The sequence below is a fragment of the Myodes glareolus genome, chromosome 4 (assembly GCF_982192425.1).
Source record: "Myodes glareolus chromosome 4, mMyoGla1.1, whole genome shotgun sequence".
Classification (NCBI taxonomy): domain Eukaryota; kingdom Metazoa; phylum Chordata; class Mammalia; order Rodentia; family Cricetidae; genus Myodes; species Myodes glareolus.
Window position 1 is genome coordinate 1503030 of NC_142029.1, and position 18970 is coordinate 1521999.

At 37.7% G+C, this 18970-nt stretch overlaps 1 protein-coding gene across 2 annotated transcripts in view; it reads right to left on the reverse strand.

Annotated features, from left to right (window-relative positions):
- Nucleotides 1–18970, reverse strand: part of Topaz1 (testis and ovary specific TOPAZ 1) — a 71730-nt gene that overhangs the window by 9313 nt on the left and 43447 nt on the right. The window contains exons 13-17 of one of the 2 annotated variants that reach the window (XM_048424105.3): nt 17809–17875; nt 16473–16647; nt 15563–15663; nt 6010–6175; nt 5344–5508 (exon numbers count right to left, since the gene is read on the reverse strand). In XM_048424105.3, the coding sequence (XP_048280062.2) occupies nt 5344–5508; nt 6010–6175; nt 15563–15663; nt 16473–16647; nt 17809–17875 (674 nt within the window). The remainder of the gene's footprint in view (nt 1–5343; nt 5509–6009; nt 6176–15562; nt 15664–16472; nt 16648–17808; nt 17876–18970) is intronic. The other variant, XM_048424107.3, reaches the window with a different exon arrangement.

The following is an 18970-nucleotide window of genomic DNA, read 5'->3' on the forward strand; positions in this document are numbered from 1 at the left end:
ATCTATGCCACAAATACAAGAGTACTATATGTGAAAGAAACACTTCTAATGCTTAAATCATACATTAAACCACACACACTTATAGTGGGAGACTTCAACACTCCACTCTCACCACTGGACAGGTCAGTCAGAAAAAAATGAACAGAGAAATAAGGGAACTAACAAATGTTATGAATCAAATTGACCTAACAGACATCTATAGAATATTCCATCCAAACAGAAAAGAATATGCCTTCTTCTCAGCACCTCATAGAACCTTCACAAAAATTGACCACATACTCAGTAACAAAACAAACCTCAACAAATACAAAAAGCTGGAATAACCCCATGTCCCTTATTAGATTACCATGGCTCAAAACTAGACTTCAACAGCAAAACTAATTCCAGAAAACCCACAAACACATCGAAATTAAACAATGCTCACCTAAATCATCAATGGATCAAGGAAGAAATAAAGGGAGAAACTAAAGACTTTCTAAAATTTAATTAAAATGACCACATAACATACTCAAATTTATGGGACACAACGAAAACAGTGTTAAGAGGAAAGTTCATAGCACTAAATGCCTACATAAAGAAGCCGGAAAAATCCACACTAATGAATTAACAGAACATTTGAAAACTTTGGAACAAAAAAAAGCAAACTCACCCAAGAGAACTAAATGGCAGGAAATAATCAAATTGAGAGCTGAAATTAACAGAATAGAAACAAAGAAACAATACAAAGAATCAATGAGACAAAGAGTTGATTCTTCGAGAAAATCAACAAAATAGACAAACCTTTATTAAAACTAAACAAAATGCAGAGATAAACTATCAAAATTAACAAAATCAGAAATGAAAAGGGGGACATAACAACAGACACAGAGAAAATACAGAGAAACATCAGGTCATATTTCAAAAACCTGTACTCCACAAAATTGGAAAACTTAAAGGAAATGAGCAACTTTCAGGATAAATAATACTTACAAAAATTAAATCAAGGCCAGATAAGCAAATTAAACAGACCTATAACTGCTGAAGAAATAGAAACAGTCATCAAAAGTTTCCCAACCAAAAAAAGCCCAGGACCAGAGTACTACACAGTAGAAACAAAAAACCAACATCTTGAATTTTGCAGGCAATTGGATGGAGCTAGAAAACATTATTTTAAGTGAGGTAACCCAGACTCAGAAAGATAACTATCACATGTACTCACTCATAAGTGGTTTTTAAACATAAAGGAAAGAAAATCAGCCCACAAATCACAATCCCAGAGAACCTAAACCACAATAAGGACCCTAAGAGAGACATACATAGGTCTAATCTACATGAGAAGTAGAAAAAGACAAGATCTCCTGAGTAAATTTGGAACATGGACCTTGGGAAGAGGGTTGAAGGGGAGGGGAGACACAGGGAGCAGAGCAGAAAAAAAATGTAGAGCTCAATAAAAATCAATTTAAAAAATTAACAACTATCCCCAAAGCGACAGAACTAACCTTATAAAGAGAGCTAACTGGATCCTTCCTCGCACTGTACGTGCCACACCAATAACTGGAGCCCATACATCTGTACTGATGCAAATATGTCAGGAAAGGCAGGTTACAGATCAGAAGATTAAAGTAAGGGGGAACAAAGCCTTTATGATTCTGTCCAAAAGTCAGAATTATCTGCTATTCTCATGGTACTAAGCGATTTTAAAGAACCTCTCAGCATAGTCACTGATTCACAATATGCAGAAAGAGTTGTTTTGCACATTGAAACCACTGAATTTATATCAGATGATACAGAATTGACTTCATTATTTATTCAGGTTCAAGATAAAATCAAGAATAGGTCCTGTTCCATATACACAACACAATCTGATCCCATATGTGCTTACCAGGTCCTCTAGCACAAGGTAATGCAGAAATTGATATTGACTGGAAATCTGCTGAAGGCCTCAGAATTTCACAAAAAACACTATGTCAATAGTAAAGGTTTAAAAAGGCCTTTTCTATTACATGGCAACAAATTAAGGAGATTATAAGGACATGTTCTACTTGTTCTTCATATAACCAAACAACACTGCCTGCAAGAAGTAACCCAAAGGGTACTCAAAGGAATGAAACCTGGTACATGGATGTGTTCCACTTTGTAGAAATTGGAAAATTAAAATATGTACACCAACCACACCACTGACACCTATTTAAGTTTTCAATGTGCAACTGCTTTGAGTTCAGAAAAGGAGATTCGGTAATCACACATTTTATAGAAGTTATGGCCAGTTGTGTAGAGTATACCTGTACAAATAAAACTAGACAATGGTCCAGCATATGTCTCTAAGAAAATGAAACATTTTTTTGCTTATTATAATACAAAGCATATCACAGGTATACCACACAATCCTACAGGTCAGGCAGTTAGAGAAAGATCAAACTGAACTATAAAGCATATGTTAAACAAACAGAAAGGAATAAAAAATACTCTCAGAAATAGACTGCATAATGCTTTGTTAACTTTTACTTTTCTTAATACTAATGATAAAGGAACAATGGAAGCAGAGAGACATTGGATAATAGAAACAAAAAACTTCTGAATTAAATTAACTGGTGTATTTCAAGGATGTGTTTACCGCAGATTGGAAACCAGGAGATGTGCTACGTTGGGAAAGGGGTTTTGCTCTTGTTTCCACAGGAGAAGAAAAGCTATGGATACCATCAAAATGAATAAAGATTCGGTTTGAAAAGGAGAAACCTCTGAATAAAGAGAAATGTCGGCTTATCCACAGAGGTGACAATTGTACAGGTTGTGAGGAAACCTCATAAGGATTGGGGCAGGGTTCTTTTCTTATCTTTGCAGGAAAATACCTATCTTCAAAAAGTCAAGAGACCTTGGACATCTAGTTGCCTAAAGAAGAAAAGATAACTATCCAGAAAGAATCACCAAGCAAAGAGAAATCTGACTTATGATACCAATACCCTCTGCAGGGTGAGATCTTTTTGTCTCTATGGTACCTTTCATTGAGTAATGTTTAAGTTTTCTACAAAGACAATAAATTTTCCTGTAGTAACCTTTGAAGTTTCCAGGAAGAAGATGGGGCCCCACAACAATGATTCCACCTGGCTGATCTGATATGATGTCATGATGCTGACAACACCACTTTAAGATTGGTTTTGGGTTACAAGTTGCTCAAGATGATTCCAACTTGGCTAGCTAGATGGTGCACCTTCTTACAACGTTCTGGCTAGAATTTCAAATAGGAACTTCAGAAAAACCCTACTGACTACTCAGAGACTATCTGTAATTATACCAGACGGTGATCTTGAAAGTTAACCATCATTTCATCATGTTAGTTTTTACAGGATCCCATTAACATCGCCCCCATGACAGCTGGAAGTAATCCTAGAAAACAATGTCCCCTCTCCCAACAAAGTTTGTTCTCAGGGCTAGGGACATTATTAGGGGTGGGTTGCAAGTAATATACTGTTGGGGGTAGAGACAAAGTAGGTTCAGAGATCTCTCTTGAAAAAAAGGGGAAAATGGATGGGATGGAATAATAGGTAGATTAGTGTGAGCTTACTTACACTAATTAGCTTACTCACACTAATAATAGTGAGGAATAGTGAGATTACTATGAGCTATTATTTATAGATAATTTATACTGGTACAGATTCTTGTATATTGATACAAATTCAAATTATATTTGTTATATTGAATATGCTTCTATTTCTGTTTACAATATTTGTACACCTATGCAAAGTTATTTCATCATATTGTATGCATGCATGCTTCTACCTCTGCTTAAGATAGTTTGTATAGTGATACAATTTTAGGATATATTTATCATAATGCACTATAAATTTCTACCTCTGATCAAGATACTTACACATGTTTACATTTTTTTACATGTTTACATTTTGAGGTCACTGTCCTCATTTGCTGCACATTTGTTTAAAGATTGTTTAATTTTAAAATATGAAGCCTTGGCGTTTAAGCTATATAGGTATTAAGAATTATAGGTCAATAGTCATCCATGTTTGTCACACTTATAGTTAGACTAATCAGGTTCTTTAGTGTATAGAGATTATATTCCACATAGATAGGTAATCTTCAAACACTTCAAAGAACTGTAGAATAAGGCATTTAAATAATTCAGGATTCTGTTGAAGTGAGACATAATTTCTCCTGTCAGTACCCATCTATTCCTGAGAGTATGTTGAGCACCAAAGACACTTCACTTGGAGCTTGTTTTCTTCTTGGCAAAAATGGTCTTTGAGCAAAGAACTGCCCCTGCCTCGACCACTGACAAAATGTCCAGTGTCCAGACTGGACAAACAGGATACAAGAAAAGAGACTGCCAAACCTTGCCAAAACAGGGTAAGACAGTTTTGTAAATTTTCCTGCCTCTGAAAATGGTCTGTCTGATACTCTAGACCTTAGCCAAAGTTGATTGCCTCAAGGTTGCCAATAAGACTTCGGGTGATTGCCCAGCTAGCCAGCTGTCTCTGTCATGTCTTCACCTTTTGGAAGTTGCTGTTCACTCAAGTACTATTTCCCTTCTCAGGTCTTTGACGGGGTTGAAGACTAGATAGTCATAGCTACTTTCCTCTCATGAGTTAGCCAAGCCATTTTTAATATAAGTCTTAGACTTCTTAGGATAGTATAACTATTGAAACATTTAACATATGTTTCTTGTTTGATGCTGTTTATGCTGGTTGTAATTCTAAATTTTATACAAATTTCTTTGCCTCTTCTTTTCCCTGGATAATATTTGATATTTGTTCTTCTTATATATAGTTTTGTATTAGGCTTAGAACTCTCTTATTTAGACAAAAGGGGGAGGTGCTATGGGAACTCCTTTAGTCAATAGTCCTTAAGACACTGGCCCATTTTGGGCATGGTCTTACGTACTTTAGATGCAGACAAAGTGTGTGCAGCCCTCTTGGTTGCTGGATTCTGTTCCAGCTTCCAGTGCACACAGAGGACTGAGGATTGCTACTCTTCTGTGAGTTTATCCCCAAATAAATAAACCTTTGTTATACTCCAGTTCAGGCTATTGTGGAACTATTTTGTAAGTCAACAGCTCCTTACTAGCTGCTAAGCACGAGACTGGCAAACAATGAAGGTTGTGCTAGAGAGATGGCTCAGCAGTTAAGAGGACTTCTGTTCCTATAGAGGACCTGGGTTCAGTTCCCAGCATCCATCATGCTGCTCACAAACTGACTGTGACCTAAGTTCTGGCAGATCCAATGTACTCTTCCAGCCTTTGTAGGCACCAGACACGTATGTAATACACACATATATATGTAGGTACTCACATATAAAATAAACATAAATAAATCTTTTTTTTGAGATAATAAAAGTAGATTTTAAAAAACATACCTTGAGAATTCTGAAAGCCTGGTAGATTCCGCAAAACCTCAAACGTTTGTCTGTAAAGATTCTTGCCCAGGATTTCATGTGCAATGGTACAGAGCAAGTTATGACGATTAAGCACATCCATTCTATCACAAGGCCAAACTGGTGTATTGATTATCCATTCCGATTCTCCCAAATAAAAACACAAACACACCATGAAAATAACCCTTCTCAGGATAATCACAATTGGGAAGTAAGTATCTTGGTTTGAAGGCACTTTTCACCTAGACCCGTGACCACAGGGACTGTGAAACCACAGTCATGATTTCCTACAGTGGCTGGACCTGCCTTCTGAAGCTGCACTAGCTGGGTTTAATTCGGTATGTTCTAGTTCAAATGATTAACATATCTGATTATACTTTTTAATCTATAGAATGGAACTGTAATAATTTCAGGACTCAGGGCTTCTAAGACAACTAGGTCACATCAATAACAAACCTTTGCCAACCAAGGCTGAGTTAAAGCCACTTTCTTCTATCACTTTATCCACAGTGACTTTTCCTATCCACATAGTCACTGAAGTTCAGACCAAGCTAACACCTCTAATTTGGTATCAACTTAAGGTAATTACACAGAAAATGTTTACAAAGAGAGTAACTGCTCATTATGCATTCATATATCAGAACTTACCCCTCAGTACCCAAATGGCACCATCTAGGCTCCCACTTTTGATAAAAATTTCAACCGCAACATTCACAATTTGACATCGTGGTGCTACTTTCTCAGGTCCCGTGAGTCCTTTTAAACTTGTAAAATGTATTTTTAGCTCATACAGTGTATCTAAGACCTTCCGTCCCTGGAATGAAAATTAACAACACTCAGTATCATTGACCTACAGTATCCGAGAGACAGGAAGGCAGTGCCAATACACAGAAGACAGTTACCAATTGAAGTATTATGCTAGACTGAAATATTATGCAATGAACATTTGCCTAAACTTTTCCTGTTTGGTCACAAAGGCAGAAAGAAGCATCTCCTCCCTGAACGAGCATGCACCTTCTCCTTCTATTATATGCACTAAGTGTCTTCCTTAGGATTGTGGACCTGGGAGCGTGACTCATGCATGTTAAGCCCAGCATTTGGAAGCTGAGGTAAGAAATATTTTAAGGATAGTTTGGGTTTTATAGCAAGACACCATTTCAACAAAAACAAAACAAAACAAAAATTTCATTGTTTGGACAGGGTTCCATTTGCTACTATGAAAAATTATTACATTTTACTCCTTCTACAGTTGACCTATCTGAAATCTAAGAGAGTGGGTGAAAATGAAGATAATTTTTTGTCACCAAATTTGGATGGAATGCTAGTAATGAGAAGCCAAAATTGTTAGCTGGAAATAGTTATTATTTCAGTAAATGAATTATATGACAGATTCTACATGAAGACTGTCTCTGATTTAGACATAAGAATCTGGGTGTGCACTATTATCTTAAACAAGGAGCCAGGAGCCAGTCTACTTTCTTTGTCAGTAGCTCAACAAGAAATACTCCCCCCCCCAAAGACAGGGTTTCTTTGTGTTAAGTTATAGCTGTCCTGAAACTCACTTTGTAGAAAAGACTGGCCTTGAACTCACAGAGATCCGCCTGCCTGCTGGGATTAAAGGTGTGCACCGCCATTCCCAGCTAATAAATACTTTTTTTTTTTTAAAGAAAAAGCTCATTTCATTTTAACTTATCTCTGTGTACAGGGATGCAGATGTCTGAGGAAGCCAAGAGAGGGTGTCAGGACCCCTGTAGCTGGAGTCACAGAAGTTGTGACCTACCCGATTTGGATGCTTAGGCACTGAACTTGGGTTTTCTGCAAGAGCTATTGTTCTTAACCACTGAACTATCTCTTCAGTGCCCTAACAGTAAATACTTTAGTCTTTGAAGGCTGCATTTGGTGGCTGAAATTCTTTTGGCTATTGTTTTCATTCATTGCTCTTTAAAATATAAAAACAAACAAACAAATGAACAAAAACAGCTGGAGAGATGGCTTAGCGGTTGAGAACACTGGCTGCTCTTACAGAAGACCTGTTCAGTTTCCAGCACCTACATGATGACTCATAACCACCTATAACTCCAGGTCTAAGGGTCTGGTGTCCTCTTTTAGACTCCATAGCACCAGGTGTGCACACGGCACACATACATACACTCAAGTGAAATACTTATACACATTTTTAAAACTGCACAATATAAGGTGCTGGAGGTATAACTCAAAGGCAAAGTGCTTGCTTTCCATGTGTGAAGCCCCAGTTTGTCCCCAGCTATCTCCATATAAAAGAAAAGGCTGGGAAGATGGCTTAATTGGTAAATGCTTGCCATGCAGCACAGGCCTTGAGCTTTGATTCCCAGCACCCATGTAAAAGTTGGTTAGGGTAGTACAAGTTTAGAACCTTAGTGCAATAATAAAGCAAACACAAGCAGAGGGAATTATAGAAAAAGAAATCATGAGAAAATGATCAGGAACTACAAACGCAACCATGAACAGCAGAATACAAGAGATGGAAGAGAGAATCTCAAGCGCTGAAGATGCAATAGAGGAAATAGACTCATCAGTTAAAGAAAACATTACATCTAACAAAAGCTTAACACAAAATATGCAGGAAATATGGGACACCATAAAAAGGTCAAATCTTAGTGTAATAGGTATAGAAGAAGAAGTTCAACTCAAAGGCACAGAAAATTTAATTAACAAAATCATAGAAGAAAACTTTCCCTACCTAAAGAAAGATATAACTATGAAGATACAAAAAGCTTACAGAACACTAAATAGACTGAATCAAAAAAAGTCCCCTCAACACATAATAATCAAAACACTAAACATATAGAGTAAAGAAAGAATATTAGGATCTACAAAGGAAAAAGACCAAGAAACATACAAAGGTAGACAGAATTGCACCTGACTTTTCATTGGAGACAATGAAAGCCAAGAGACGATGATGCAAGCCCAGACTACTATACCCAGCAAAGCTTTCAATCACCATAGAAGGACAAAACAAGATATTCCATGACAAAACCAGATTTAATAAATACCTAGCCACAAACCCAGACCTACACAAAATACTAAAAGGACAACTCCAACCCAAGAAAGTTGGCTACATCAACAAAAACACAGACAATTGATGGTCTCATAACAGCAAATCCCAAAGAAAGGAAAAATGCACAAATTAACCTCACCAACAAAGAAAACTAAATTAACAGGAGATAGCAATCACTGGTCATTAATATCCCTTAACATAAATGGACGTAACTCACCTATAAAAAGGCATAGGCTAACAGATTGGATACGAAAACAGAATCCATCTTTTTCTGCATACAAGAAACACATCTCAATCTCAAAGACAGACAGAGTCTCAGAGTAAAGGGTTGGGGAAAAATATACCAATCAAATGGACTTGAGAAACAAGCTGGTGTAGCTATCCTAATATCTAACAAAATAGACTTCAAACTAAAATCAATCAAAAGAGACAAAGAAGGACATTTTATATTAGTCACAGGAAAAATCCATCAAGAGGAAATCTCAATACTGAACATCTATGCCCCAAATACAAGGGTACTATATGTGAAAGAAACACTTCTAATGCTTAAATCATACATTAAACCACACACACTAATAGTGGGAGACTTCAACACTCCACTCTCACCACTGGACAGGTCAGTCAGAAAAAAATGAACAGAGAAATAAGGGAACTAACAAATGTTATGACTCAAATGGACCTAACAGACAGAAAAGAATATGCCTTCTTCTCAGCACCTCATGGAACCTTCTCAAAAATTGATCACATACTCAGTAACAAAACAAATCTCAACAGATAAAAAAAAGAAATAACCCCATGTATCTTATCAGATCACCATGGCTTAAAACTAGACTTCAACAGCAATACTAATTCCAGAAAGCCAACAAACACATCGAAATTAAACAATGCTCACCTGAATTATCAATGGGTCAAAGAAGAAATAAAGGGAGAAACCAAAGACTTCCTAAAATTCAATGAAAATGACCACATAGCATACCCAGATTTATGGGACACAATGAAAGCAGTGTTAAGAGGAAAGCTCATAGCACTAAATGCCTACATAAAGAAGCCGGAAAAATTCACACTAATGAATTAACAGAACATTTGAAAACTTTAGAACAAAAAGAAGCAAACTCACCCAAGAGAACTAGATGGCAGGAAATAATCAAATTGAGAGCTGAAATCAACAAAATAGAAACAAAACAGTACAAAGAATCAATTAGACAAAGAGTTGATTCTTTGAGAAAATCAACAAAATAGACAAACCTTTATCAAAACTAACCAAAATGAAGAGAGAGAATATCAAAATTAACAAAATCAGAAATGAAAAGGGGGACATAACAACAGACATGAAGAAAATACAGAGAATCATCAGGTTATATTTTGAAAACTTGTACTCCACAAAATTGAAAACTTATCTTTTTTTTTATGTCCAAAACCTTTTTCTAAAAATCGATTTTTATTGAGCTCTACATTTTTCTCTGCTCCCCTCCCTGCCTCTCCCCTCCTACCTTCAACCCTCTCCCAAGGTCCATGTTCCCAATTTACTCAGGAGATCTTGTCTTTTTCTACTTTCTACTTCCCATGTAGATTAGATCCATGTATGTCTCTCTTAGGGTCCTCATTGTTGTTGAGGTTCTCTGGGATTGTGGTTTGTGGGTTGGTTTTCTTTCCTTTATGTTTAAATACCACTGATAAGCAAGTACATGTGATAATTGTCTTTCTGTGTCTGGGTTACCTCACTCAAAATAATGTTTTCTAGCTCCATCCATTTTCCTGCAAAACTCAAGATGTTATTTTTTTTCTGCTGTGTAGTACTCTATTGTGTAAATGTACCACATTTTCCTTATCCATTCTTTGGTCAAGGGTCATGTAGGTTGTCCCCAGGTTCTGGCTATGACAAACAATGCTGCTATGAACATAGTTGAACACATGTCCTTGTGGCATGATTGAGCATCCTTTGGATATATACCCAAAAGTAGTATTACTGGATCTTGAGGAAGGTGGTTTCATAATTTTCTGAGAAATCGCCACACTGATATCTCAAGGGGCTGTACCAGCTTGCATTCCCACCAGCAATGCAGGAGTGTTCCCTTTACCCTACAACCTCTCCAGTGAAAGTTATTATCAGTGTTTTTGATCTTGGTCATTCTTACAGGTGTAAGATGGAATCTCAGAGTTGTTTTGATTTGCATTTCTCTGATGACTAAGGATGCTGAACATTTCCTTAAGTGTCTTTCAGTCATTTTAGATTCCTCTGTTGAGAGTTCTCTGTTTAGGTCTGTTCTCTATTTTTTTTATTGGATTATGTGTTCTTTTGATGACCAATTTCTTGAGTTCTTTGTATATTTTGGAGATCAGCCCTCTGTGTGATGTGGGATTAGTGAAGATCTTTTCCCATTCTGTCGGCTGTTGCTTTGTCTTATTGACCATGTCCTTTGCTTTACAGAAGCTTTTCAGTTTCAGGAGGTCCCATTTATTAATTGTTTCTCTCAGTGTCTGTGCTGTTGGGGTTATATTTAGGAAGTGGTTCCCTGTGCCAATGCGTTCAAGTGTATTTCCCACTTTCTCTTCTATAAGGTTCAGTGTGGCTGGTTTTATGTTGAAGTCTTTGATCCATTTGGACTTGAGTTCGGTCATGGTGATAGATATGGGTCATTTTCATTCATCCACATGTTGATATCCAGTGAGTCCAGCACCACTTGTTAAATATGCTTTCTTTTTTCCATTTGATATTTTTTGCTTCTTTGTCAAAAATCAGGTGTTCGAAGATGTGTAGATTGATATCCGGGTCTTCTATTCAGTTCCATTGGTCTTCTTGTCTGTTCTTATGCCAGTACCAGGCTGTTTTCAGTACTGTAGCTCTGTAGTAGAGTCTGAAGTCAGGGATTGTAATACCTCTAGAAGTTCTTTTATTGTACAGGATTGTTTTGGCTATCCTGGATTTTTTGTTTTCCATAAGAAGTTGAGTACTGTTCTCTCGATGTCTGTAAAGAATTTTGCTGGGATTTTGAGGGGCATTGCATTGAATCTGTCAAAATTGGAAAATTAAAGGAAACAGACAACTTTCTGGATAAATTATCACTTACCAAAATTAAATCAAGGCCCACGTTGGACGCCTTTGATAAGCAAATTAAACAGACCTATAACTGCTGAAAAAATGGAAACACTCATCAAAAGTCTCCCAACCAAAAAAAAGGCAAAGACCAGATGGTTTCATCTCAGAATTCTACAAGACTTTCAAAGAAGAGCTAATATCAATACTCCTCAAATTATTCCACACAATAGAAACAAAAGCAATGCCAAACTCTTTTTATGAGGCTACAATTGCCCTGATATCCAAACCACAGAAAGACATTACTAAGAAAGAGAATTACAGACCAATCTCACTCATGAACATTGATGCAAAAATACTAAATAAAATACTGGCAAATCGAATCCTAGAACACAGCAGAACCATCACCCACCATGGTCAAGTCAGTTTCATCTCAGAGATGCAAGGATGGTTCAACATACGAAAATCTGTCAACGTAATTCACCATATAAACAAACTGAAAAATAAAAACCACATGATCATCTCATGAGATGCTGAAAAAGTTTTGTTTTTTTTTGTTTTTTTTTTTTTTACAAAATACAACATCCCTTCATGATAAAGGTCTTGGAGAGAAGAACAAGGAACAGATCTAAACATATTAAAGGCAATATACAGCAAGCCAACAGCCAACATCAAACTAAATGGAAAGAAACTCCCAGAGATTCCACTGAAATCAGGAACAAGACAAGGTTGTCCACTCTCTCCATATCTATTCAATATAGTTCTTGAGGTCCTAGCTAGAGCACTAAGATGCCAAAAGGAGACCAAGGGGATACAAATAGGAAAAGGAGAAGTCAAACTCTCACCATTTGCTGATGATATGATACTTTACATAAGCAACCCCAAAAATTCTACCAAGGAACTTTTACAACACAAACTCTTTCAGTAATGTAGCAGGATACAAGATTAACTCAAAAGAAAAATCAATAGCACTCCTGTACACAGATGATAAATGGGCTGAGAAAGAAATCAGAGAAACACCACCCTTCACAATAGCTACAAATAGCATAAAATATCTCAGAGTAGCTCTAACCAAACAAGTGGAAGACTTGTATGACGAGAACTTTAAATCTTTGAAGAAAGAAATTGAAGAAGGCACCAGAGAGTGGAAAGATCTCCCATGCTCTTGGGTAGACAGAATTAACATAGTAAAAATGGCAATCTTACCAAAAGTAATCTACAGATTCAATGCAATGCCCATCAAAATCCCAGCAAAATTCTTCACAGACCTCGAAAAAATGGTACTCAACTTCATATGGGAAAGCAAAAAACCCAAGATAGCCAAAACAATCCTGTACAATAAAAGAACTTCTGGAAGCATCACAATCCCTGACTTCAAACTCTACTACAGAGCTATAGAACTGAAAACAGCCTAGTATTGTCATAAAAACTGACAGGAAGACCAAAGGAAACAAATTTAAGACTGAATATTAATCCACATACCTTCGAACACCTGGTTTTTGACGAAGAAGCAAAAAATATCAAATGGAAAAAAGAAAGCATATTCTGGCATAACTGGATATCAACATGTGTAAGAATGAAAATAGATCCATATCTATCACCATGCACAAAACTCAAGTCCAAATGGATCAAAGACCTGAACATAAAGTCAGCCACACTGAATCTTACAGAAGAGAAAGTGGGAAGTACACTTGAATGCATTGGCACAGGAGACCATTTCGCAAATATATCCCCAACAGCACGGATACTGAGAGAAACAATTAATAAATGGGTTCTCTTGAAACTGAAAAGCTTCTGTAAAGCAAAGGACACGGTCAACAAGACAAAACGACAGCTTACAGAATGGGAAAAGATCTTCCCTAACCCCACATCACACAGAGGGCTGATCTCCAAAATATACAAAGAACTCAAGAAATTGGTCATCAAAAGAACACATAATCCAATAAAAAAAAATGGAGCACAGACCTAAACAGAGAACTCTCAACAGAGGAATCTAAAATGGCTGAATGACACTTAAGGAAATGTTCAGCATCCTTAGTCATCAGAGAGATGCAAATCTTATACCTGTAAGAATGACCAAGATCAAAAACACTGATGACAACTTTCGCTGGAGAGGTTGTAGGATAAAGGGAACACTCCTGCATTGCTGGTGGGAATGCAAGCTGGTACAGCCCCTTTGAATGTCAGTGTGGTGATTTCTCAGAAAATTAGAAAACAACACCCTTCAAGACCCAGCAATTTGTGTATATATCCAAAGGATGCTCAAGCGTACAAGGACATGTGTTCAACTATGTTCATAGCAGCATTGTTTGTCATAGCCAGAACCTGGGGACAACCTACATGACCCTTGACCAAAGAATGGATAAGGAAAATGTGGTACATTTACACAATGGAGTACTACACAGTCGATTAAACAAATAACGACATCTTGAGTTTTGCAGGCAAGTTGATGGAGCTAGAAAACATTATTTTGAGTGAGGTAACCAAGACCCAAAAGACAATTTCATATGTACTCATTCATAAGTAGTTTTCAATCATAAAGTTAAGAAAACCAGCCCACAAATCACAATCCCAGAGAACCTCAACAACAATGAGGACCCTTAGAGAGACATACATAAATCTAATCTCCATTGGAAGTGGAAACAGACAAGATCTCCTGAGAAAATTGGGAGCATGGGGACCTTGGGAGAGGGTTGAAGGTGGGAGGGGAGAAGCAGGGAGGGGAGCAGAGAAAAATGTAGAGCTCAATAAAAATCAATAAAAAACATAGAAAAATTCACCAAGGCCTTTAAGGACCTAAGAAATAGTAACCAAATAAATCAGAATAGTCTAAAGTTTTAGCTAAATCTGCACATTGTCAAAGAGAGACTTTTGCTCCAGTGTGCAAGCACTCATTCATGCCTAAGCCTTCCACCAGACTCTGCAGCAGAGAGGGACCCATACTGCCACATAGTGAGCATTGAGCTGGAAATCTACAGACTTTCTGTTCAACCGGTCTGGGTGCAAAATTTCATTTTAGTCTATGAATGTCATATACATACAAGTGAACCTTACTTAATTGTTATTGTACAGACATTCAATTCTGAAATGACCAGAGTAACAAAAGCTAAGCTTTAACAGTTAACTTGACAGTGATCATACTTAATTGTTGCTTTTTGTTAATTCCATCCTCAGTTCTTCCCTTAACATTGGATTTTCATGGTCTCCATTTGTACTTCAATGAGTCTACAATTTATCACTTCAGGTAAATCTAAAGCGTGGAAATACAGCGTATTTCTGGTGAGATGCTCTGTGGGTAAAGGCTCTGCTCACAAGCCCGAGGACCTGAGTTCAATCCCTGGGATTACATGATGGAACGAGGAGAACCAATTCTGTAAGCTGTCCTCTGATTGCAAATACATGCCATATTATACATATATGTTCACATATATACACAAACACACACAGACATAAATAAATGAAATAAAACAGAACAGTATATTCTTGAGTCATCAGACCCTCTGCTTAATGGACTTAATAAGAAAGTTAGACACGGGTGGCACAGGACTTCTCAGAGTATTCAAGGGAGTGATTTGTAAGTCTTGATGATCATGAGCATCCTGGGTTCATCTTCAGAAAGGTGTTTTAAGATTGAGCATGTGGGCACATGCCTTTTCCCCAGCCCTCAGAAGGCAGAGGCAGGAGTTCAAGACTAGGGTGGTTTACATACCAAAATCCAGGACAGTCAGGACTACAGAGGTAGACTATGTCTCAATAAATGGATTAATGAACAAGCAAACAAACAAACAAACAAACAAACAAACAAATAGAAAAGAATTCTTTGAGCTCCCTCAAGATTATGAAGACAACTATGGAGTCATCAAAGTAAATTATGAATTAAAAACTTTTAAATAAATATATTCTAGCACAGCCTCTGATGTACTGTCTATAATTATATTTCTAAAAAGCAGTTGGTGTTCCATCACCCCCTTTCAGCATCTGGAAACAAATGTGGAACTAGAAATTCAGTAAGTAGTCTAGGTTCCATTCTGTTGTGCCTGAAGTGATTCTTAGAAAATTTCTGATGTGAAGGATACTTTTCCTAATCTTCAAACTAAGATTCTCTGCACTAAATAAAACCAACAAAATACCTTGGACCACAGCAGCAGTCTGTGATAGAAGTACACAGCACTTATTCCGATCCTTCCCAGCAAAGTCTTATCCACCTCACTGAACTGTGGATCTTTGCTAACTGAAACATAAAGCAGACATGGAAAGAAATGAGACAGTCACTTAAAATGACTCAGAATTACTGAAATCACTCCAAAGACCTAGTGTTGGCAAACTGTCCCACAAGCTAAATCTAGCCCTAAAGATAATAGAGGGATTTTGTTATTATTGTTTTGTCTTGTGAGACAGAGTCTCCCTACAGAGCCCTGACTGTCCTGAAACTCAATATGTAGACTAGGCTGGCATTAAAGTCAACAGAGATCCTCTTGCGTCTGCGTCCTGAGTGCTGAAATTAAAGGTGTGCGCCAACACATGCAGCCCAACCTGTATGGGTTGCACGAACAGCCTAGGATATGTATTTTGTCATCCTGATAGAGGCAACGGTAGCAGCACCAACAGCATTTCAAGTCACATGTGGTTGCTTACTTCTGTAACCCTAGCACTTGGGAGGCAGGGCACAGAGAGCGCAAATGTAAGGCCAGTTCAGGGCTGTAAAGTGAGGCGTCACCTCAAGAGAATGTATTTTTAAATGCCATACAATATTTTTTGATTTGTAGATACTAGAAACATCAGTGGTATCAAAAATTTGGGTGCTCTCATATCACTTTCAATAATTTTACTAACCTAAATAAAAATACATTAATGTTTTATGAAATCTTCAATACTAAAAACCAGTTCTTGCCCTTGTTATTATGATGTACATTAACAGGCAGAAAATCTACAAATTTCAGCCTGTCTGGGATGTGTAGCACTGGCTAAGCCTCTGCCTGAGGAAAGCATTACCCTCCAGTTAAGAATCATGCAGTCCTCTAAACAAAAGTGACATTTTACCTGTTTCAGCAAATTCACAAAAAGGAACACCTGGCCTTTCTTCTTCATAATCTCTTGTGAGCGTTTCAGCAATACAAGCACAGAATCGCTGGAAATCTGCAAATTCTTCACAGCCCATTTTTATGCTAATGTACAGGTTTCCCAATTTGGTCCAGTCACCTTTTTCTTTACAAGTCTATTGACATTATTAAAAATGGTAGGAAGGAAAGGAGGGAGAGTAAGAGGAAGAGGGAAAAAAAAGTAAAAATTGTATCATCTCTGCAAGCACATGCTCTCAGATAGGCACCGGGAGGCATACAGTATGCCTCAGTCTAGAAACTGAAAACGGACACTCAGGTTCTCTGCTCTCCCTGCAGCAGAGTCTGAACTGCAGGCAGCACTGAACATGCTGTAACCAGTCAATGGCTCAAATGCTCCAGGACTCAACAGGACAGAACTGCATCAGAACCACAGTCACCAAGGTGCACCAGCATCTCTGTAGCAACCCATTGCTTCCTTTACTGTTTCTAGAGCGAGCACATTTTTTACTATTATTTGGCCATTTAAGATTTGGGGCCCACAAAGGAAATTTCAGTAAACTCACTCTCCTATGTTCTGTTAAAACTAAGAAAAACTCTCTGTGGCAGTGCAAAGGTTGTTCCAAGGTTACAGCATGCTGACCAAGACTATGTCAACAATGAGAGGGCCATCTTTAAGGCCTCCTTTGTGACTCTATTTCATTTTTAATTCTATGTATATGTACACGACTCTGTACTGGTATGCACACATGTATGCTGGTGCCCTTGGAGGCCAGGAGAAGGGGTTGCATTCCATGGAGCTTAGGTTGCAGGTAGCAAGGAGCCGCCCGACAGAGACAGTGGTGATAGGTGTTCAGCTGAGCTGTTTCCCTAGCCTCCCTCTTTCTTATTTTAATGGTCAGGAGAGAGCACTGTGGTCCTAGCTCTCATCAGTTCAGACCACAGTCATGCACACTGCATTACAGCTACACGTCTGCCCAGCAGTAGATTACAGTCTACGCTTTAGATTGATATAAGCCAACTTTGAAATGAAAGTTACCATCAGAATTAATTCAAAATAGTTCACAACCCTATTTACTGTGTGTGTATGGGGAGGGCCTCGCAGGCAAATGATCTCCTGTCCAGCTGCATCTTCAGTCCACAGCCCTAGAAATTCAGATGTTTGCTTTTCAAAATAGTAATCTTTAAAAATATAACTACTAGACTTCTCTTGTAGCATTTTCTCTTAACAGTGATGTTTCTAAAGCGTTTCCTAATCATTCAAACATTTTGTTCCTGGTTTTAGAGCCCAGCAATGTCTTTGAAGATAAATGTCATACCTCCACTTCACTCAAGGCTGAGTCTAAGTCACACTTCCAGTTCTTTGTCAGCTGCCTCACTTGTAACCTGCAATGACAGAAGAGAGCTGATTATGCTTATTTCATCCCTAAGTGACCAACACTTCTGTTCTACAGCTTAAATATATGTAAGATCTGAGAAAACCCAATGCACAGAAGATACCGTAAAAATTATTTACAGGTGAATTCTTCAAAAAAGCCCAAAACAACCAAAAAACAGCCATTTGCTGGGTAGTGGTGGAATATGTCTTTAATCCCAGTGCTTAGGAAGCAGAGTAGGCAGATTTCAATAAGTTCAAAGCCAGCCTGGTCTAGAAAGCAAATTCCAGGACAGCCATGGCTATAGAGAGAAACCCTGTCTTGGAAAACCAAAAACCAAAAAACCCAAAAAACAACCAAGAAAACCCTACAAACACAAACAACAACAACAAAACCCATTTATTGATTTATTTTGTACGCTTATGCCTGTGGGTGTATTTTATATGTGGGCATGCCCATGCCACAGCACACACATAGTGGTCAGAAGACAACTTGCAGCAGTCAGTTTTCCCTTCTGCTGTGCGTTCTGGATATTGAACTTGGCGGCAAGTGCCTTTAGCTACTGGGCCAACCTGCTGGTCCCAGGTCCTGATGTGGCTTCAGCCCTCTAAGTAATATCAGCCTACTGGTAGTACAGATATGCATCACCATGTCCAGCTAGAATGAATTATTTTTTTCTATCTACAAATATCACAGCTTAGAAGTGAATTAAACCAATAAATGGATTTAAGGAGAATTGTCTTGGAGTCTCTCCTTCATAAAAATATTTTTTTACTTAATTTCTTTTGACATTTCATGGCTTCCAGTATACAAGCCGAGTATGTTCTGTAATTTATTTATTTATTTACCTAGCATTTAGTTTTTTGAGCTGTTGTCAACAGTGGTGTTTTAGATTTTGGTCCCTAAGCTCACTGTTGTGATGTAGGAGCATGGCTGATCTGTGGGCTGGTCTTTATTCATCAGAGCTGTTTTTGGTAGGTTCTTTGTTACACAGGTTTGTAGTTCATATCACTTACAAGTACAGGTTATTATTTTATTTCCAATCTGTACACCTTTTATTTTCACTTCTTATCACCCTGGCTAGAGGGTGTGGGAAAATGATCTT